Source organism: Periophthalmus magnuspinnatus, chromosome 5 (assembly GCF_009829125.3).
Source record: "Periophthalmus magnuspinnatus isolate fPerMag1 chromosome 5, fPerMag1.2.pri, whole genome shotgun sequence".
Lineage (NCBI taxonomy): Eukaryota > Metazoa > Chordata > Actinopteri > Gobiiformes > Gobiidae > Periophthalmus > Periophthalmus magnuspinnatus.
The window spans coordinates 5,355,058-5,376,221 of record NC_047130.1 but is presented as its reverse complement, the minus strand read 5'-3'; the positions used below and the strand labels follow the sequence as shown (position 1 = coordinate 5,376,221).

The following is a 21,164-nucleotide window of genomic DNA, read 5'->3' as shown; positions in this document are numbered from 1 at the left end:
GAATAAGTAATCATCTCTCAGTATTCAAATAACTGTCTGAGAAAATATTGTTTTTATCTTATGTGCATGCTAATATTCGCTCCATCTTACAAAGAGCCCATATTCAGTATCTTGTCGATTAGAATAGGCTTTGTTTCCGACCTTGACTCATGAACTCTGTGACGATGTAAATGGGCTCCTCAGACACCACGGCGTACAGCTGCACGAGCTTCTCATGGCGGAGCTTCTTCATGACCTGTGCCTCCTGCAGGAAGGCCTCAGGAGACATGGTCCCAGGCTTCAGGGTCTTGATGGCTACCCGCGTTGTGCCGTTCCAAGTACCTGGACAGACATGTAGGTGTGTTATTACACATGTAGTATCAAGAGTTACCATACTGTGTATAAACTAATTTGCAAGCAACCATTTTTGACATGCAAAGTTTATTTGTGTCTTACAAAATGCCCGATCTACAAAAAGAATAGCTTGGCAGCAGTGGAACAATGCAATGCAATGATAATGCATTAGTCTTATATAATTCAGATCCAAAGAGGATTCTTCCCTTACTGAAGTGTGGCGGCCAACTAACATTCCCTTCAGATTAGACCTTCATACACATAAGCAAGGTGGGTGACGTGCCTTTGCTCAAGGACGCAACTGCATGTACTATAAAAACTACAAAAGGAGAACTTGACAAAGTTTCTGAAAAAATGGCCTTTGTGTAACACACCTTTTCTATTTTCGGTTTCTTCATAGCTTTACTATGTGCTGTTTAATTTGTGTTTGATACGTCCCCCCGCTGTAAAGCGCATGGGGGACATGCTGTGTTGTTGTAAAGTGCTCCATAAATAAGCTCTGATTTGTTTAGACTTATTGGACATGAAATACTGTTGAAAAAGTATGTGAAAAAATAAGAACAGCAGCAGCAATAGTAGCAGTCCTCACCCATCCAGACCTCTCCAAAGCAGCCCTGCCCCAGCTTGAGGTCCAGCCGGAGGGACTCTCGGGGGATCTCCCAGGCGTCCCGGGCCAGGCCCTGGGTCTGAGGTTTGGACACAGGGCACACATCGGTGAGGGCGTGGCACAGCCCATCGGAGTGCTCTGGAGAAAGGAGGACAGGGGAAAAACTACTGTAACTAAAGCATTGTAATACGGGCACATATCCAATCACTTTGAGCACAGAAATAAGTTTTTAAAATGATCAACACAACAGTTTGTATTAATTTCAGTTTTGCCATGCTTCTTTGAATGTTGCAATGACAAAACCACATTTTCTGAGACATTGCACAAAATAAGAAAAAAAATACTTTTTAACGACCATGATAAATACTGTGATGAGATATATATATATATATATATATATATATATATATATATATATACACACAAAATTCCACCTTTCATTACAAGTCAAACTGTGTTAAAATGCAAACTAACCAAAGATTAAATTTGTCAGTTAATAACTAAAACCAAATAATTTTAATATCTGAAGTAATTTCTTGGTTAAGGCTCTGTAAGGAAAAATAAGGTACCCGTGTCACTGTATAATATGTTATAAATATCAATATAATAATTCAGATGTGTTTTAGTCCAAACTTTTTCCGACCACTTTGTTTCAAAATTATAAAAAATTAGCACCGTTGCCTTGGCAGTTAAGAATTTAAATTAAAATGAGAAAAATGCCTCAAAATGATGCATAGAATGTGAAACCGATGAATACACTGCACATAGTCAAATCATATGTTTTAAGTACTGACTGCGGTAGTGGAAGACGAGCTGCTGCAGGCTGGTAAACTGTGTACGGGAGGTGATGTAGAACCCCCCACTGTCCAACTTCCTGATCTTATAGTGTTTGACGTTCAGGCCTTTGGTGTTGTCGTAGTCCAGCACGGAGAGACAGTACGCCCCTGGAAAGAGGAAAAACACATGGTACAGACAGGGGGTTAGAGAGGGGGTCGTAAAGCAGGACTCATCCCAGAGGCGACAGCTGCTCGGTGGGACGTCCCAACATGGACAGCTGGGAGAGGGAAAGAAAAAGCCCCAGTGACCCTGGTAAATGACACCACGACGAGACGACCTGCTATGTGAGGGAGAGTGGTGACACAGGCTAAACAGGTGACAAGGAAAGTGAGAGGAAACTGGAGATTTGGGTTTTATTTTAACATTGTTCGACTGATATTCAATAATAGTACATAGATTTGCAGTAAAGGAAATGTCTCCAAATGTTGGGGGCATCAGAGAATGGTTAGCAAGGATTGATGTGAACACTAGCCAAAACCAAATGTAGGTAGTATACATTGGCTAGTAATGTGTTTATTTTTGAGTTACCTTGGCTAGTAAGAAATAATGCATACATATATTATATTAAGTAATTTATTATGATGAGACAGAGAAACATAATGACAAAAATAAACAAAATTATAGGCCTGAAAAGCAAAGGTGAAAACTGTTAAGGCATACTTATATTAATCCCTCTTGAAGGTAAATCATTCTCTGCATTTGACCCATGCTTCAATGCTGCCGAGGACTAAACTCCAGATCTTGTGCTAGTTTTGGTCAAGACAACCTCAGCTGGTGGATTTTACCTTTTGAGTATGTTTTGGGTTGATGGGAAAACCGGAGTGCCCAGAGGAGAGACAGACAGAGAAATGTGCAGCTCGGGAGTCGAACCTGGAACCTTCCCATGAGGTGACAGTTATAGCCACTCAGCCACCGTGCAGCTCTGGAAGTTGTTGCAAAGGCAGTGAAGGATGGGCCAAATGCAAAGGATGAGACTAATGATAATACATGGACTTTACCTTCTTGATAGCGCTCATTATTGTACATATTTTATGCAACTTCAGAAACAATCATAGCACAATTATCACGTAATCTCTTTGAAAAAAAATTACAAGTAGTTCGACATCACAATTTATGAATTCCCACATTTTTTTATGTTGTTAAACTTCACTATAGAAATAATTCATATGCACCAAGAAACCACAATAAGCTAATGTATTATCCAGAATGAAGAAACAAAATAGTCTGAGTTGAAATGGGTCAAACGGTGCCCCCCTCAGATCTGCACAGTTCATACAGTCTCCCTGCTCAGCTCATCTCTCATATCTTTTACAGATGGCACCCTAGGGCCCCATGAACCTCCTGCCAAAGCTCCGCCCACTTCTCCCACTTTCTTTCTCCGGAGCCATTGGGAGACAGCACCCTACAAACTCGACCTAGTTACTCACCACTATCTTCAAACAGAGTGGTTATCAAATAGAAAAAAAGTTGGCACAGTATACATTTTGATGAAAAGCAGAATCTAATGTCATCAATTTTGAGTTCAATATACTGTAAACAATTGACTTTATCGTGATATTGGTAATTATCTTGCTTGACAAAAGAAACTGAAACTTTCAGTCATCATAAAAATCACAATTTACACTGCAAAATGTGTAGTAGCAAGATTTATACTTTTATTAATGACTAAATGTAACCTAAATTAGCCAACAGAATTTTACTTAAATTCAGACTGCAAAATCTCCGATCATTTAGACTGACAAAAGAACCACACTTTAGTAAAAATATTATGTTACATCTAGTAAGCAAATACATTTAAATTAGTTTAATGTACGTACCAAATATTCAAAATCCAAACCATTTTCACTTCACCATTCTTTTTGCAACATTCATTATTCTCCTCAGAGACACTAAAAGTTAAGATGGTGTTTTTGTTCATGAAGACAAGCCCCAAACATAAAAAAGTGCCAAGGGTGTGTGTCAAAAACAGCAAACCACTTAATTAGCAGATTCTCCATCTTTCTTTTGCTCTCCCTTAAGAGACACTTGGTTTGAAGTACTTCTGCTGCTCGGAGTACACTCAAGGGATTGTGGGTAGTTGCATCACTTTCTCCATTCACACATTAACTGATTTTGCACTTGTTAATATGAAGTACAATGCCCTTACATGTTTGTATACGACGGTAGAAATACAGTGGATGGAAATTATTCAGTGCAATACTTAGCCACAACAACTGCTAGTGCCAGTCCAAACATATGTCAAATGAAAATGTGAACCAGTCCATACTAGATATTTATGACTGTATGTATATGTAAAGACTAGTCCCAGTTGGCTTTTTTTTATTTTTAGATGGGTACTTAAATTAACAGGATATTTATACCAGATGCAGCCCTATTTGTTTAGAAATCTGTAGAAAGAAGACCGCGTTTTACCAGTTGTTGTTTAGAACTAGGCTATTCCTAAGAAATAGTCATGAGGAAAATACACATTATTGAATCTTATGATCGTGTCTGGGGTGAGGGAAGTCTGACAGTCCCTGCTTAGACTGCTTCCCCCGCGACCCAGCCCCAGAAAAGCGGAAGAAAATGGATAGAGGGAATAATCAAGAGCCATTAACCAGCTACTTTCGATTTAAAACCTCACCACAAATTCTGCATATTAATAGTCATTTTTACCCTCCATAAAATCAGTAATCAACATATCAATAGTCTCTTGTGATTTCTGAAATAGTTACCATAGTTACCTTTAGTGGTCTCGCTCTCCCTGACCAGAAAAGTCCCCCTTCTGTTCTGTAGGTTGAGGAGCAGCCGTTCGGAGTCCCGCCGAGTGATCTTCCCAAAGTACCACCTGCCAATGAGAGGGGCTGCTCAGACACAGACAAGCCACTATTGTTCTAAAAGACTGTATTTAGACTAAAAGTGCAATACAACGGCTCTCGTGCTGAATATAGCAAGAGTTTAAAGTGGAACTAAACACTAAATCAAGCTACTAAACTGGCTACATTATCTTTACAGACTGTTCCTAGTTATTTTTTGACAATTTTACTATGGTCGGAATAGTCTAAACTGGAATCTGTGCCATCTGCAGTGGACATTGGAATTTTAAGTACTACATGACATCACACAAGACTGCCCTGATTAAAGCCAGGTGTTTCCGATTACAAACAACTAGCTGCAGGTGCGGTTTGGACACATGTTAGATCAGTCAAACTGTTCCTTATCCCTCCAGACCCGCTCCTCCTTTCCCCTCACTTTTTTCTTTAGTCATCCAGGGACTTCCCAATCTATCATCTCTTTGAAATGTGGTTGCGGAGTTTAGGTGTTTAGTCCTTAAGATGTATTTAATAAATGGATCTACCTAACTATAAGACTAGATACAACACATAAGAGGCCAAAAGAAGGACTGAAGTAAAGCAGTATACAGTAATACAAGGGCTCAAACCATGGCTGGACTAAAAATAAACCAGGTCTAAGCCAGGTCTAAACGAGGACTAACCCAGGACTATACCAGATACTAAACCAGGTCTATGGGATGAAGATTTCTCCAAGGCTCGTGCTCGTTCACCTGACCTGCGTGAGCTCATGTACTTTTGGTGGGAGGCTGAGCTCACGCTGCATCGGTTTCTGACTCAATATTTTGAATAGAAACTATTTTAGAAGTTGCTCACAGTAGTTCTACCAAACTTGATGTTCCCTTGATACAAAATATCTTACAATCTATCTAATTTGTTGTGACCTCAGGGGCGTTTGATTGGTGGGAGTCAAAAAGAGTTCACAACATGGATCATTAGTGCTACTTCTAGAATTCCCATTTCTCCAACTTGAGCAAACTTGGTGCAGTGTTCATGGGCAGCATCTGCTCAGAAAGTTGTAATTATTTATCCACAAGAAAGTGACATAAGCTAAGACTAAACCAGGTCTAAACCAGGTCTAAACCAGGTCTAAACCAGGTCGGAACAAACCAGGGGAAAAACAGGAACAAACCAGGGAAAAAAACAGGGAAAAAACAGTACTAATGTAGGTCTAATCCAAGACAAAATCAGCGCTAGACCATGTTTAAAACAGGATAAAACCAGGATAAACCAGGTCTAAACCAGGTCTAAACCAGGTCTAAACCAGGTCTAAACCAGGTCTAAACCAGGACTAAACCAGGACTAAACCAGGACTAAACCAGGACTAAACCAGGACTAAGCCAGGACTAAGCCAGGACAAAGCCAGGACAAAGCCAGGACAAAGCCAGGACAAAGCCAGGACAAAACCAATGCTCAACCAGGTTGAAGACAAAATTAAACAAAGTCTAAACTAGCATTTAATCAAGTCAAGTGGCCTAATCAAGGTCTGGATAAACATTAAGCCATGACTAAACAAGGACTACAGGGATCTAAACTAGTCAAAACCCGGCTCACAGTACAGTTTGCAAACCACTGAACTAAACTCAACATTATATCTGATTAGTGCTTATATGATTTTGTAATAGGAAATGAAATGCTATACTCTTCAGCTTGTATGGAGTCCGATGGGGCCACGTAGTTGCTGGGGATGTATCCGCTCTGTCCGGAAGTGAGGGAGCGGGCCAGCCACCAGTCTCCTTCTCTGTGAGGAAAACACCATATCATACGTCATATAGCATACTGTGTAATATGTACTAATGTCAGCTTATTTCAAATGGTATTCTTCATATAGAAAGAGCAGATCAACACACAAGCGCTAGTCGACATTCTTGGAGTTCATCATTTATTAATAGTGGTTCGATTTGTTTTTGCAGCTTGGGTTATGCATCTTATGAGTCACCACATAAGTTTGGTTCAGGACTAAATCCAGCTGCAAACATGAATGAATATTTTATGTTTCTGAATTCTGTAAATGTTGATTTAATTACTCCAAGTGTAAATAAAAGTCTGAGTCAAAAACAATTTGTAAACTGTCCTTGGTATTCAATGTTTGCGTCTCTTCCGCCTTACCTAAAAAGGTTATTTAGTTTTTCAAATGCATTTGTCTATTCTCTGGGAACATTAAAGATTATGCTGTCACTTTTACATAATTTGAAAACATGTAAAATAAAAATAAACAAACAACTAATTTACTTAATATATTGATGACTACATGACTTGGTAATTTTATCTATACACTTACCCGAAATTGAAAAGGCAGTCAGTTGTTGGTTAAATCTCCATGAATTAATTTAAATCTCAATATTCAATCATATCTAGCTTGTAGTTATTCAAAATAGCATGCCACCTATTGCCTATATGTTCTATAAACACCAGTCGGAAAGTTTTAAAACTCAAATGCCAGACACATGCAGACAGAAAAGTTATGCTACATCTAAAGTGCACACAAGGACATACTCAGAGGAGAAGGGAAAGCAAACACAACCTTTTGTTTCACCATACACCCATATATTTTCACAGCTATATTTCAATATAAGAAAAACTGCCTGTAAACAAAAGGTTGTGTGTTTGTTTACTGTGGGGAGTGTTACTGACCTGAAGCTGTACTTTTTCCTGAGAGATACCAAACCATGGCGCAGGAGGAGGAGGAGGAGGAGGAAGAAAAGAGGAGAGAGAAAGAGAGACAAGACAGAGCCACACATCAAAACACTGCAGCGGCAGCAAGCAACAACAAAACCAAACGCTAGCATAGCACTGAGACAGGAGCGCTGCAGTATGGGGCCAGGCAGCAGGAACCACGGGCAGACTCTATATTCTCTAATGGTTAAGTTTGAAAGAAGGATTCAATATAGCTCTGGGTACATCAATATTACTTAAAGTGAAGGACAGATTTTTAGTATTGAAGTAAATCAGGGGGCTATAGTAAAAGCCTGACTTTGGCTTTTACTATGGATCAGACCTGGATGACTGAGGGATTACACAGACAACTTCTCAGGGGGCTGTGTTACATTTCTGGTAGGATACGTGACCTCTAGGTCTATAGAAATATTCTTTCTTTGTCTGGGATATTCCAGTGTACTGCATTAAAAAGGTGCTTTCTCATTTTCCCACTTTTCTAACATACTCCTAACATCCTAATTATTCACCGTGATGAGTTTATAAGCGCTTCTCACAACTTTCAGAGACCAGAGCGGAGTTTGGCCATCACAGTACTAGAATGCTAATAGTGCACTTCCTGGTTCTTTGGCAATAAAATGCTTTATGGTGATTCTGACCTCAAGAGCTGCTTTTTCATTATATCTGTACTGGGGCAAAGCCAATTTTATTGCATTATATATTAAAAAAAAAAAAACATTAAAAAATTGGGTACTGTCCTTTTAACTTATCTTTATTCAATTAGGTGTTTTTTCTTACCAAAAATAACCTTGAAAGATTTGCATTTGTGCTTTGAGTGGGGTTACTTCTCCGTAGATCTGACCTTTATCTCATCTTATCTTAAAAAGGAAACATTTTTGACCCAAAATATATGGAATTTTGCATATTAAGCCAATATTTGTTGTATTTCACGTGAGTTGAACATGCTCCAATTATTCAGTAGTGGTACCCTATGCATTCTTGTTGGACAGTAATATGAACAGAGAGAAGTCTGCGTTGATAATAAGCATATTTTTTACTCAATATTAACTCAAATCAAAACATAAGTATCAAAAAATAAAATATAATAGCTTACAATCTAAAATGCTTACACAACAAACTGCTAAAACACCCATTACATTACCAGCCCCTACTGCATGGCCCCACACTCAACACTATATGAACAGCAGCAGACACTATGGCAGAAAATATGGGAAAGATCATAGAAAAACACATAGAGAATCACTATTATTATTACTGAATCTACCACCTGCCTGCGCATACTTTTTGAACAACTCTTCTTCAAATTAAGCCGAAAATGATACCCTCTTTGTTTCCGTCGTTCTCTGGCATCTTAAGTTGCTTTCATATCAAGTGCACAGCAGGTAATTTGGGTGTCGGCGTAATTGGTGTTGAGAAGACTATGAGAAATGTAGCTAAATAGAGGAGCTGAATCATTAGAAGACACTGCGTAATGCGACAGATGGAGGGTTTTCGTGTCTGGGGCTTTCTCAGTCACTTACTCACACATGTTGTTGTTGATGATGCTAAATTGGCCCGCTAGCATACTATTCGGGAAGGTTATGAAAAAGAGCTAGATTACGTGTTGTTGACGATTTGCAGCCGGTCGCCTTTCCTGAACGTCAGATCGGAGGCTGTGCGCGATTCGTAGTCGTACAGGGCCACAAATGTAGTCACGCCCCCTGTAACAAGGCACATGGTAAGAGATGTTAGCATAAAAGTTGTTGGCATTATTATTGCGCTGAATCAGTTGATTTAAAGTGTTTGTAATGTAATGAAATGTATGCGCGGAGACACTTGCTGATTTCTCTTTATAGTTTGTTCTCCATGCAATAATTCCATTGAGGGCACAAGCTAAAAAGGATGAAAACAATGGCTGGTTCTTAAATGCAAGGTACCTTCCCTTGCCCTGCTTACTACGTCAGATCCTCCAAAGTCAAGTCCTTTCAATCCAAGCCAAGTGTCCTACCTCAGCGCCAACATAGGCAAATAGAGCAGGCTTCAGAGGTAGTAAGCAGCAGCACCAAGGGCACGAAAATGTAAAAATGTTCCAAAGGGCTAAAATAATGTATTGACTTGGAAGTAAATCAAGCAAACTTAAATTGACTCATAAGTAATACAGATCTATATCCCTTCTTCTATCATTTTCTTGGTGCATCATGGGTAATAAGGCAGCGAAGGATACACTTATGCATTCTTGGTAAATTAGCCGCATGCTAACCAAACGGGGGACACATGACTCATGGGGAACATGGGGAATAAAATATGATATGGGCAGTGACCTGGATGCCTCACCACGCCCAGATCAGACTAAGGCAAGACACGACCCCTTGCATTTGAGAAACAGTCATTAACGTCAACCATAAGCAAGAATTTTTTGTGCACAATTTGAGGGCTGAAATGATCAGAAAGAGTCTCACAAAGGTGTACTGATTTCTGAAAAGAATGACACAATTTTGCAACATCAGCAGGGGGTCTAGAGATGGACTGAATATGCCAAACTGTAGCTGAAACAAAACACACCAACATGCAGGTAGGCTTAAGTTTTAGATCAGGGGTGTCAAACATATTTTCACCGGGGGCCACGTTAGCAAAATAGCTGCCTTCAAAGGGCCGGATGTAAAATAAATCTAACTACTTTTTTAAGTTGTTGTTTCTGTATTTATTACTTGTTCAAGTTACAAATATTGCATATGCATTTGCCTAGATGTAAAAATATGGCTGTATAACTGCTTATCTCCTGATAAAATTACATTTTAAGACCATTATACCTTTTAGTTTACCCTGTCGAGGGCCACATGAAATGATGTGGAGGGCCACATTTGGCCCCCGGGCCCCCTCGAGTTTGACATATGTGTTTTAGATGGAAGACCAACATTATAACATGGCCACACCCAAAGGTAATTTTAGCCAACTATAAGCCTATTTATTCTTTCAAAGAGCAAGTTCACATTTGAATCAGACTTGGACATTTATATTTGCACAAACAGACGTTTCATCTTTTTTGGGGACATTACATTAACATTCATTTCCTGGAGAATGATACTAACCTTAGCCACCACTTGCTTAACCTTCACCATAACCTATTTTAAACCATATATATAGACTTAAACCACATCTATGATAAAGGATTTATATCACGAGGAACTGATTTTATTCCCCATATGGGAGGCAGGTCTCCATGAACTGCCTCTGTTAACATATTTTAGCCCACACAATGCGATAAATACCCACCCAGACTAAACACAGACTTGGTATGGTCCTATTCTCCTGGTTTAGTCCAGATTTAGTTCTATCAGAACTAAACTCAGCCCACACCAGTTTGAGAGTAACATGTCCATAGACATTATTAAAGATGAGGACAGGAGACACAACCTCTCTGTAAAAAAAACACCTACCTGCACATATTCCATACTTTGACTCCATTTACTGGCTTCTAATGGCAAATATTCAAACCACTAAAACCTACCCATCCTCTAAGGACATGACAATATAAAAACTACCGTTCCTTGGCCTCACCTCTCTATAATAAAACATGCAAACCTGATTTAACCCACTCTAAATATTGATTATGGTCCCCCCCCCCCCCCAACAGCTGCAGTCCCATATATTCAGAGCTAAGTGAACCCAGCCATCTGCCCTGTCCAGACATATTACCGCCTAATGAGAAGAGAATCCTGGACACACCTTAACTTGCACTGACAGTGGATAAACAGCTTTTAATTAAGACCACCGCAGATCCCCCCCTCGTCATGAATATTTAAACGGCCCCTGAGTAAATTGTGTCAAATGGAATGTTGCAAATCTTCGGAGGAAAGCCGAAAGTTGGGGATAATTAAAACAGGTGGTCTCTGCTCGATATAAACTAATTTGACTGTGCGAAAAATTGAATTGCAGCCAAGGGCGAAAAGTGCAGGTGTTTAGAATATGTTCAGTGGTAACGTGGCTACTAAATATTCATCACAAATACATGTCTATTTTTAAGAAATCAGCAAAATTACAATGCATTTGAAAAAAACTGTTGGCTGTCATTGTCAAGAATGCACAGAGAGCCAAGGTAAGATTAAAATGTTGTTGCTGCTACTACAACTAGGCTACTGCTACTACTACTGCTACTTGTACTACTACCGCCACACATATGTATACAACTACTTGTTATACTACCACTACTACTATTACTACAACACCTACTGCTACTTCTGCTGCTATTTTTTACAACTAGTCTACTGCTACTACTACTGTAATTTATACAACTAAACTATTGCTACTACTACTTCTACTGTGATTTATACAACTAGGCTACTGCTACTACTACTTCTACTGTGATTTATACAACTAGGCTACTGCTACTACTACTTCTACTGTGATTTATACAACTGAGCTACCTCTACTACTAGGCCACAGTTACTAATACTAGAACACTACTACTGCGACTACTACCGCTAACCTACAACTACTGCTACAACTAAACAAAAAAACACATATTCTCACACATAACACATAAACCTCCTCGTGTCCTCACCTGACAGCGGCCCGCGATGTGGTGATGTGATCGTGCCCGTGTGGTCCACTCCTCCAAACAGGGCGAGCTCTGGGGTGTTGGTGGGCACGTGCTGGTTCTGCCCTTGGTGCCCCCTCCGCCCCGTGCCCACTGCGGGGCTCCGGTTGGGGGTCTGCGTCTGCTTGACTGGCCCCAGGTGGTGGAAGTGCCCGCTGTCCGAGCCGGTGCCGATGGTCCCGTCCAGGCTCATGGACCTCTGCCCGGGCTCCTTCGGCTTGCTCTTGCCCGCCCCCATGAGCAGACCTGGGATACAGAAAGAGGGTAAGTGAGGGATATAACTTTACACACTTTAGTTTAACATGGGAAGTTTCAATTGCATTGTAGAATTTAAAATAGAACGCACAAGTAAAAAGAAACTGCGCATATTTCTGCTCTAAACACTAAAACTCGGTAAATGTGTGATCATAAAAGTTATAAATTTTGTTCTCTGTGTTACAAGGATATTGAAGTGGAAATGTCTTTTGCATAGGAAAGACACACGCAATGAATTAGGCGACCATAGACTGTATAAAGATGTGAACTAAGGGAGTGTGACGTCGCCCATAGCACAGTTATAGAAGCGAATCTGGAGCCAAGTTCCATATCTGGAATTCCAAGCGAGAATATCATAGCAACCAAAGGGTCAATCCGGAGTGAGGCTGTTGAAGGTAACACCCCTGCACTGCTGGTTTAGCAGGGAGCAGGCGCTTTGCAATGGCGTCAGTCAAACCTGTTGCTAATGCTAGCGGAAGCAAATTTGAGGAAAGAAGGCACCTGATTTGTCTGTTATTAATGTTAAAAAATAATACTAGGATCATGTAGAGTAATTCAGACATTTAAAGACCAAAATGACGAGCCTGACAGCAGCAGTTATTGAGAGAGGGGTGACAGTTTTTCAATGTATAGTGAATTGGAGCCAGAGTCAGTGGAAGTGCGCCCATGCTCACTTCACATTTGGAACGTGGCGGCTAGCGGGTTGTTGCACATTGTTGTGTTCTGCTCTCACAACCTGGAATCATTCACAAAAGCACTGGAAACTAAAATGAACTGGTTCCAGTAAGTCCCTTTAAATTAATGCTAAAAAGGTCTGAAATGAGATCTATGGTTTGTAACAGTTTTTAACTTAACAACTTTAACACATCCTTGTGATTGTCTGATGTACGCTGATGTACAGTTTGATCTGTGCTACTATTTTGGACAAGACACCTTGGAAAAGAGATTCATATTCTCCATGAGACTTTCCTGGTTAAATAAAATAAAAATGGTTTGCTCCCAGATCCTCTTGCATTCAAACAGAAAATAGGAGGGACAGGCTTGGCTAGGCAATGTTTCTGAACAATTATGCTGGGTTTATGGCAAAAAAAAATAAAAAAATAATTATATATATATATATATATATATATATATAAAAATGTAATTACACAAGCAACACAAATCTTATATTTAGACATTTAAATTTACTATAAAGACAAAAAAATATTTTTCAAGACAAATTATGTATAGATTGTAGAGATTTTTATTTGTAAGTCATATTGATATTTGATTCAGTTCTCCACGTGCCAGCGGTCTCTACTAATGGCCCATATGTAGCTCACCTCGGGAGTTGGTCAAGGTTTCGTTAGCAGCACTTAGTAAACAGTCTGTTCATACACGCCCACACACGTGCACGCACACACACACATCCAAAGTATCCAAGGTCAAGGCTGCCTACTGTTGATCCAATCAGCTGGAATCAATAAAAGAAACAAGGCCTTAGACAAAGCACATGTTAGATAGTAAATGGCACACTGGTGACCTGACAAGGACAAGCCCCTCCTGCAGGTACTCACCACTTCCTCATTACGAGAAATTCAGTGACAATACCGCAAGGAACAAGGTACAATGCAAGCGTGCTTTGTTAATATTGAAGAGAAAATGAAAAAGGAAAAACATTGAAGGGAAGTTTTGTCTCAAAACAAAACTACTCCATGTACCTTCACTTTCATCATGATTAAGTTTTTAATACCAGATGCCCTTCCTCTACAAATAAATTGAAATGGCTCACCTTGTTGCTGTGAGTAAGAGTGCCAACTACTTTGCCACTCTGCTAGGTTATGAAATATCTCCCTTTGTATATCATCAGATCTAAACTTAAATCTTTTTGGTACAGTAACAACTTGAAAATTCTACTGTGAGTCTCTTCCTCGTCGTCATAGAGATTTAATACCATACTGTGGAACATTGCAAGCAAAGCAAAAAAAATAATGCGTATACCTGTCTTGGTTAGAGTTGCTGTTCAAACTGTATCTCTCTATTGTGATTTGTAAATGATAAAAATGTGCTACAGGAATGCTGCCATTTTAAAACAGAAGATTTCGATGTATTACAATATGCTGATCTAGTGAGAGTAGCATTACTTCCTTCAAAACGACAAGTGTTTCTAATTAATGGATTCACTTCCGGTCAGTATCCCCCTGCTTCTCATCCTTCTCTCTCAAACAGTTGCTGGACAGGCTCCCACTGATGTAACATGTGTTGGAAAAAGGATGTGAGATAGAGATTTGATCCCAGAGCCAGGGGAACAGCTGCTTCGACGCACAACTACACACCAGTACACACAAGTACACACGGTACACGCAAAGTACTACCCTCTGCTGTCTGGGAAGTACTGTGTTCACAGAGGAACAGGGCTGTTTCATGTGCCTGTGACTGTCTCTACTGCAGACTGAAATAACTGCTCTCACTGTGAGTCACTGTGACCTGAAGCAAACACTGGACTGGACCAAGTCTATTGTTCAAATTGTAAACAGTATGATAGCATTTAATTATTGCTTAAAAGGTGTAATATGTAGCGATTGTGCTTCTCTTCACAGACATATTATTGCTTTGCCTGGAATGTTCGACAGTATGGCATTAAACGTATCTTACATTTATCCGTTACTGGCATTTATTGCTTGAAATACATGCATTCTTACTGTGGGTCAGCTTTCCTTTCCACGGGTTTTGATTTGTAACTAGTCTTAATTGAGATAAGATGCCAAACTGTGGGACAAAGCATCTCTATGACAAGCAGGTAGCAGACCCTCAACCAGAAAAGTTACACAGAGCACCTTTAAAGCTCATATACATAATGCAATATTCAAGATTTGTAAGATATTGTGTTTGCCTGGCCATCAAGAACTACATGCTTTCCTTATACAAGACAGAGATGTGTGTTTTATCCTAAACAAGTGATAGACGGGCAGACTAACCAGAGAAACACATGGGCCGTGTCCGAATGTCCACCCAAGTCCCTAGCCCCTCATTCACTCCATAGCCCCGTACTCTTTTACAGACTTTATTGTGCCTCATTCACAGAGAGATTTGGACGCACAGCTCACTGCACTCGTGACTCTGGGTCTGGGTGAAAAAAAGTCTAAACTCTGACAAAACTTGATTTCTGTCATAATCAAAATAATAATAATGATCAGATTCGAGTGACACACAAATATTTATGGATTAATAATAACCATACAAGACGTATAATAACTATGTCAAGATGGATTTCACACAAATGGGTTGGATTATTCATTTAGGTAAGTGGCTAATGCTAGAAACTTTATACAGCAACAGTTTGTTTAAGTGTTTCTATCCATCTTTCATTCAGTCGTGTTGTGTCCAGTTAAAGACCTGTCACCACACTGTTGTTTTTCCAATTCTCTTGATGCACTGTGGTCTGTATTGATCAGTCTAGTGACCACCAATGCCCACTATTTTTCAAGGTGCATTGTGGGAAATTTTGAGTGCACCATTTCTCACCAACTGAACACTTACCTCTGAGTAGTGTCGTATCCTGAATAGTGAGGACATTCGGACACAACCCCAGTCTGTCCCTATCTATTTGCTACGATGGACAGATTATATGGTTAAAAGTGGAAGTTTACCAAAATATGGCTCCTTTAAAATGGTCAAATCAGTCAAGAAATTTAAAAAATTCATAACGCATTATGATTTGAATAAGACCAACAGCTGGTATAAAGAAGAAGAAGATCAGATTTCATCGACCACATGTGCCAACAGTTTGATACTAAAAGGAAGTTGCCCTTTTTAACACTTACTATAAGTACTATAAGTATCAATTGTAGTTGCTCATAGGAATAGTTCAATGTCTTACTACTTTCCACTTTATCACTGCTACTTTCAAATGTGTGACAGTTCAGCTGCACTGGCTCAAGACATCACTTGTATCAGAATTTTTTATGTACAAACTAAGCACTTTATGTAATATTATGCTGCTGCTTATTGTGTGAGGAGCACAATTGTATTGAAATTTCGTTGTGTGTACCCGTGTGCATTTGAATGACAATAAAATCTGTCCTAGTCTTCTGCACAGATATTCTAATCAATTCTATATTTTAATAGGAAAATATATTATATTCAATTCATTTTTTTTTTTTTTTTCACTTTTAGTCCTGAAACCCACCCACCACACACCACCACTGGAGCTGATCCCAGCATGTCCCAATGGATAGTGCTGTGTTGGGAAGGGCATCTGGTATAAAGCCTACCGATTTAAAGTCTATCTCACTGCACGATATTGGAAAGAAATATGTGTCGTGGTGACATAGGAAGCTATATTTTACCATTTTTCTTTGATACAATAAAAAAATGTTTTCAAAGCAAATTGTGCTTGTAAATTGCATGCACACTGAGAAAAAAATATAAACGCTGACGAACTTAAAACTGAATTGGAAACATGGTGAAAATATTCAAACTGTAGGTATTTACATAAAACAATGACAAGGAAGCAATATGCAGAGGTGGGTAGAGTAGCCAAAAATTTTACTCAAAATAATATTACTCAAGTAGAAGTACAAAGTAGTGGTGCAAGAGCAACTGTCTGGACATAACATCTGATTTATTATTTGAAGTTAAAGTAATTGCAACGACAAAACATTAAATATGCACATAATCTGGTATTTTCAGATAGATGGACACAAAAATGAGACAAACTAAATCATATCTGAAGGAGCAGCGCAAGAAAAAAACGTTCAAATCATTTCATATTGTCAACATAAAGCTTTTGTCACTTGTCGACTGGGAAGAGGAACCAAAACATTTACTATAGTAAGACTAGTGTCACTTCAGTAAAAATATTCCTCAAATAGAAGTAAAATTATGCTGCTAGAAAAGTACAATTTCTTTTACTCAAGCAAATAAAACTGAGTAAATGTAATGCTCTATCAAGTACTACCCACCTCTGGCAATAGGAGGTACATTTTCTAAGTAACGCAACATGACACACATTTTTTAATTCATAAAGTCACATATGAAACACAAAAAAAACAGTAGGAGCCTGCATCATTTTACCACACCCAATCCATGTATTCATTTCCCCACGACACTAGTACTATCATGCAGCCACTTCTCTTCACAATTAAATTATTCCCAGCGAGAACAGGGAACTACGAGTAGCATCGGCTTGCGTAGGTGGTTGTTGTGGTCGGTCGGACAGCTGTGGCTCTGTGGGTGTTTTAAGTGTAATATGCATGGATAACATAATTACACAGGTATGAGACTCCTCACTGTGGAAATGTGTGGGGGAATGTATATCTAATCAGGCGCACGCACACATGAACGCACACAAACACATATATGAGCGCTTATGGGGTTTCCGATTCAACTCCTGCCAGGATGTAATCTCTCTCAGCAGGGGGCAGCGCTTCCTACCGAGCAGCACTGAGTCACAGGGACCCACGGGTGATGGAACACAAGAAGAAGAGTGTTTGATTCGGTGCTAAAGTACGCGCGTAACATAGGGTTTCTCGCATGATTGATCAGAATTAGAAATAGAGGTTTTTAGACTGGCAGGCAAGAGAATACATTGTAGAGGATCTAATGGCACTAGCAGCAATGAGAAACTGTCACTATATAGAAAAATGTATATGTATGAGGATTTGTATGGTCTTAGCAGCTGGAGGTTCAAATCCTGCAATAGCGTAGCATATTTTGAAAAATAGATAAAAGTCCATTAGGAGTCTGTCACTGGCAACTAAAATTTAATCAATCATAATCCAAGATGGGGGGACAAAGGGAGTTTTTCCAAAGATTTTATAGCAAATCCATAAGAAGTATCCAAGAGGAAAATCGACACATTTTAAGCTTGATCAATACTTTTAGTGACTAGACCCTATAACTAGTCATATTACAACAAAAATCTGCATTTCAATAATATTCATTTTAGCTGCTTCCATCTGTATTAAATATCATTAGTCTATAGAATGTTTGTTGTGATGCCATCTGAAACCCAGTAGTTATTAATTATGTACAAACTATGGCGCGGGGCCAGACGCAGCCCTCACACCGATTTCTGTTGGCCCTGATGACAATTTTTTATGAGAAGTATTTTTTACTGCAGGTTAAGACCTCATAGCCTCAGTAATAAACATTGTGGTGTGAGTCAGACTTTATATTTACGTTCCAAGTGTTAATGAATATGTGGTGGCTTGTTCAAACCTCTTCTAGATGCACATATTTAAAGGGCCCATATTACTCCTTTTTCTGATCTATGTTATAATGTCGCTTCCTCATCACAAACAGACCTGGAGTTGTGTTTTGTTTCATTCACACATGTTTAACACACAAACCCTGCATATTTAGGCTGAGTTCTTCTCTGAAGCAGAAAACACTCTATTCCACCTTGTGAATTATCCATCTCTACTAATCTAAAAATAAAAGATAGATGTTGAATTGAAAACTGACACTTCATGACATCACAAGGTGGAACAGAGCATTTTGAGCTTTGGAGATGTAGACAGAGTAATAATAAAGGATTACTCAAACATGTGTGAATGAAACAAAACCTAACTCCAGCTATGTTTTTATGAGGTAATAACATAATGACATGGCTAAAAGCTCAAGTAAATAGTATTATAGTAGTAATAACAGTAAAATAGGACCTTTAAATGATTCATATTGATGCATAGGGCCAAAGTCTAGTGTTTGTGCGTTTTGATATTGTATGTTTTTGTTTACTTTTTACCACTCTGCTAAGTCTACTTATAACAATGACGTTAACTAGGAAGTTGCACTGCATAAAAATAAAATGATACTTTCAGCCAAACATGTGTTATTATTATGCCCACATAGGAAAAATGGTCTTCCCAACATGAGGAAGAGGAGTATAGGTTAACATAAGAATCGTCACGGCGAGTTATTTTAATGCCAAATCATTTTAAACCCATCCCGACACAAATATATGTTATTAGGATTCTTGCAGCGTCATGTCTGCTCTCTCTCTCTCTCTGCTTATCTTAATGGCAACTGCTCACACCACAGTATCCTTGAGAGAGTCTGCTAATGTAAACAAGGAGCTCAGCCATCTCAACCTTTCCCTAATATGGTCCGTTTAAAAACAGGAAATAAAACAGTGCTAAAAGGAACATGAGAGCGTATAATGGCGGAGATTAGATTACTGGAGCCATATGAGAACAGTACGGGAACGTGAATATGTAGGTTGTCCATGTATTAGTTCTGTTAGAAGTTTAAAACAAGATGAGAAAGTGGGAATGCAATTTTCAACTCATAATGAAGCAAACCCTTAAATATTATTCATCTGGATTTCACAATGTTAATATTCTCTTGATTAGTAAAATAAATGAATGTAATTACTCCACATTTGATTAAATCCAACGCAAAATGATTTATTAAAGCAACACTGCAACTTTCTCCATGGAGATGGATACATTTTATGCCATATTGATGAGGTTAAAACTTTTCTGTCTTAGTTGAACTATTGTCACAGTCATTTGTTAAGGAATGTAGTGAGTGAGTGTGAACCAAGATAAAGAACATGTTTCAGAATGAACTGTTAGCCCTTCCCGTTAAACATCTTCTTTCATTCTGATGTTGAACCATGACAGAGAAAAAAAACTCTGAGATATTCACAGGGAGCCATTTCCACACTGCTCTCATCCAACAATGTCTCTGATTTGATGAAATTGTCTGTCTTTGATAGATGCTCCCTTATGGTTCTTGTCCAACAACAGTTCTGTTAAACTGTATTTCTAAAATTCAGTGAAAATATGTTGAAATATCTGCTTTTGAAAATCTGTGTATGGAGTAAAGGGCATTTTTCAGAAGAAATTGAGCTTACATGTCCTTGTGTCTGCACAGCCAATCATTTATCGCACCAGTTTTAAAGAAAATCCAAGCTTTTTGATCTGCAATAGATGGATCGGTCCCTATGAGAAAACCAGCCATAACAGAACTGAAGGAGAAAAAAATAAATTTAAAAAAAAATCAGTGGAAGTGGGGAAACAACTTCAAATTATTTTAGTCGTCAGCTATAGTCGGCGATTATTGTTTCACTATTTACTCACCTGAAGTTGTATTTGGAGTCATTCATTCACACCCACTGCTCTGTGCTTCCTTTGTTCTCCCATTTGATTTGATTAATCTGTGTGATTTGGCAGCATCGTGTAGTCATTTTGGTACAAATGAAGAAAAAAAGTCTGCTTGCTAGTGTGATGTGCAGTTATCCGTAGAAGGTTCCAATAACTGCATTACGTTTATGCGTTAAGTTTTCTAATGCGGATGTCTTAATTCTTTTATTAAGTTGTTTTAGATGAATATTGTGATGTAAATTGTCAAAATACTAACATAATGATCCACGGGTGTCATCGATTATAACTATAGAACAGACACAAGCACAATATGTCTAGTTTAAACAATATGTCCTATTAAAGATCTTTTGGCATGTGTTTTAGAGTCTGCATAACCCAGATCACAATTACAATTAAGGTCATCGACCAGTCACGATTACACAGATTAATCATGACAGCCTTAATGCCAAGATGTTACTGTTACTTTTCCCTTTGGGGAGTACAAGCACCCCCTGTGACTAACGCTTGGAATTGTGGGAAAAGAGGCTAGGAGAGTGACTCACGGCAAACACTGGCTTTCATTCACTGGTGCTTCTCAATAGACTTTACCCATGTGTTACAATGGACTCCAAGCACCGCTCAGTCCACAGTACAGCATTCATCACAGGGGTTGTTGACCGAGGCTTACCAGGTCTATAAAACTGGTCAAATACAATGTGTGAAGGGACATACAGTGGGTACATAGTAAAGATAATATAACAGAAAACTGTGGAAGGTCTTGGATAGACTGGGGTTTGTAGTTGAAGTATTGTATATATGGCTGCATAGTACTGAATCTGACAAACATTATACAAGGAAGAATAAGCTATCTGAATATTGGTGAGAGGTTATTCAATTGCAGTATGATGCGATGGGTTATGTCAATATGAATCTAGTAACCAATTGACAATTTAAAAAAGTTTTTGAGCAATGGCAGACTC

The 21,164-nt window shown here is 38.9% G+C and overlaps 1 protein-coding gene across 2 annotated transcripts in view; it reads right to left on the bottom strand.

The window, feature by feature from the left end:
* Positions 1 to 21,164, bottom strand: part of LOC117370724 (proto-oncogene tyrosine-protein kinase Src-like) — a 34,482-nt gene that overhangs the window by 4,767 nt on the left and 8,551 nt on the right. The window contains exons 2-9 of one of the 2 annotated variants that reach the window (XM_033966248.2): positions 11,825 to 12,106; positions 8,885 to 8,984; positions 7,243 to 7,260; positions 6,251 to 6,349; positions 4,501 to 4,604; positions 1,735 to 1,884; positions 923 to 1,078; positions 142 to 321 (exon numbers count right to left, since the gene is read on the bottom strand). In XM_033966248.2, the coding sequence (XP_033822139.1) occupies positions 142 to 321; positions 923 to 1,078; positions 1,735 to 1,884; positions 4,501 to 4,604; positions 6,251 to 6,349; positions 7,243 to 7,260; positions 8,885 to 8,984; positions 11,825 to 12,098 (1,081 nt within the window). In that variant the 5' untranslated portion in view covers positions 12,099 to 12,106. The remainder of the gene's footprint in view (positions 1 to 141; positions 322 to 922; positions 1,079 to 1,734; positions 1,885 to 4,500; positions 4,605 to 6,250; positions 6,350 to 7,242; positions 7,261 to 8,884; positions 8,985 to 11,824; positions 12,107 to 21,164) is intronic. The other variant, XM_055221960.1, reaches the window with a different exon arrangement.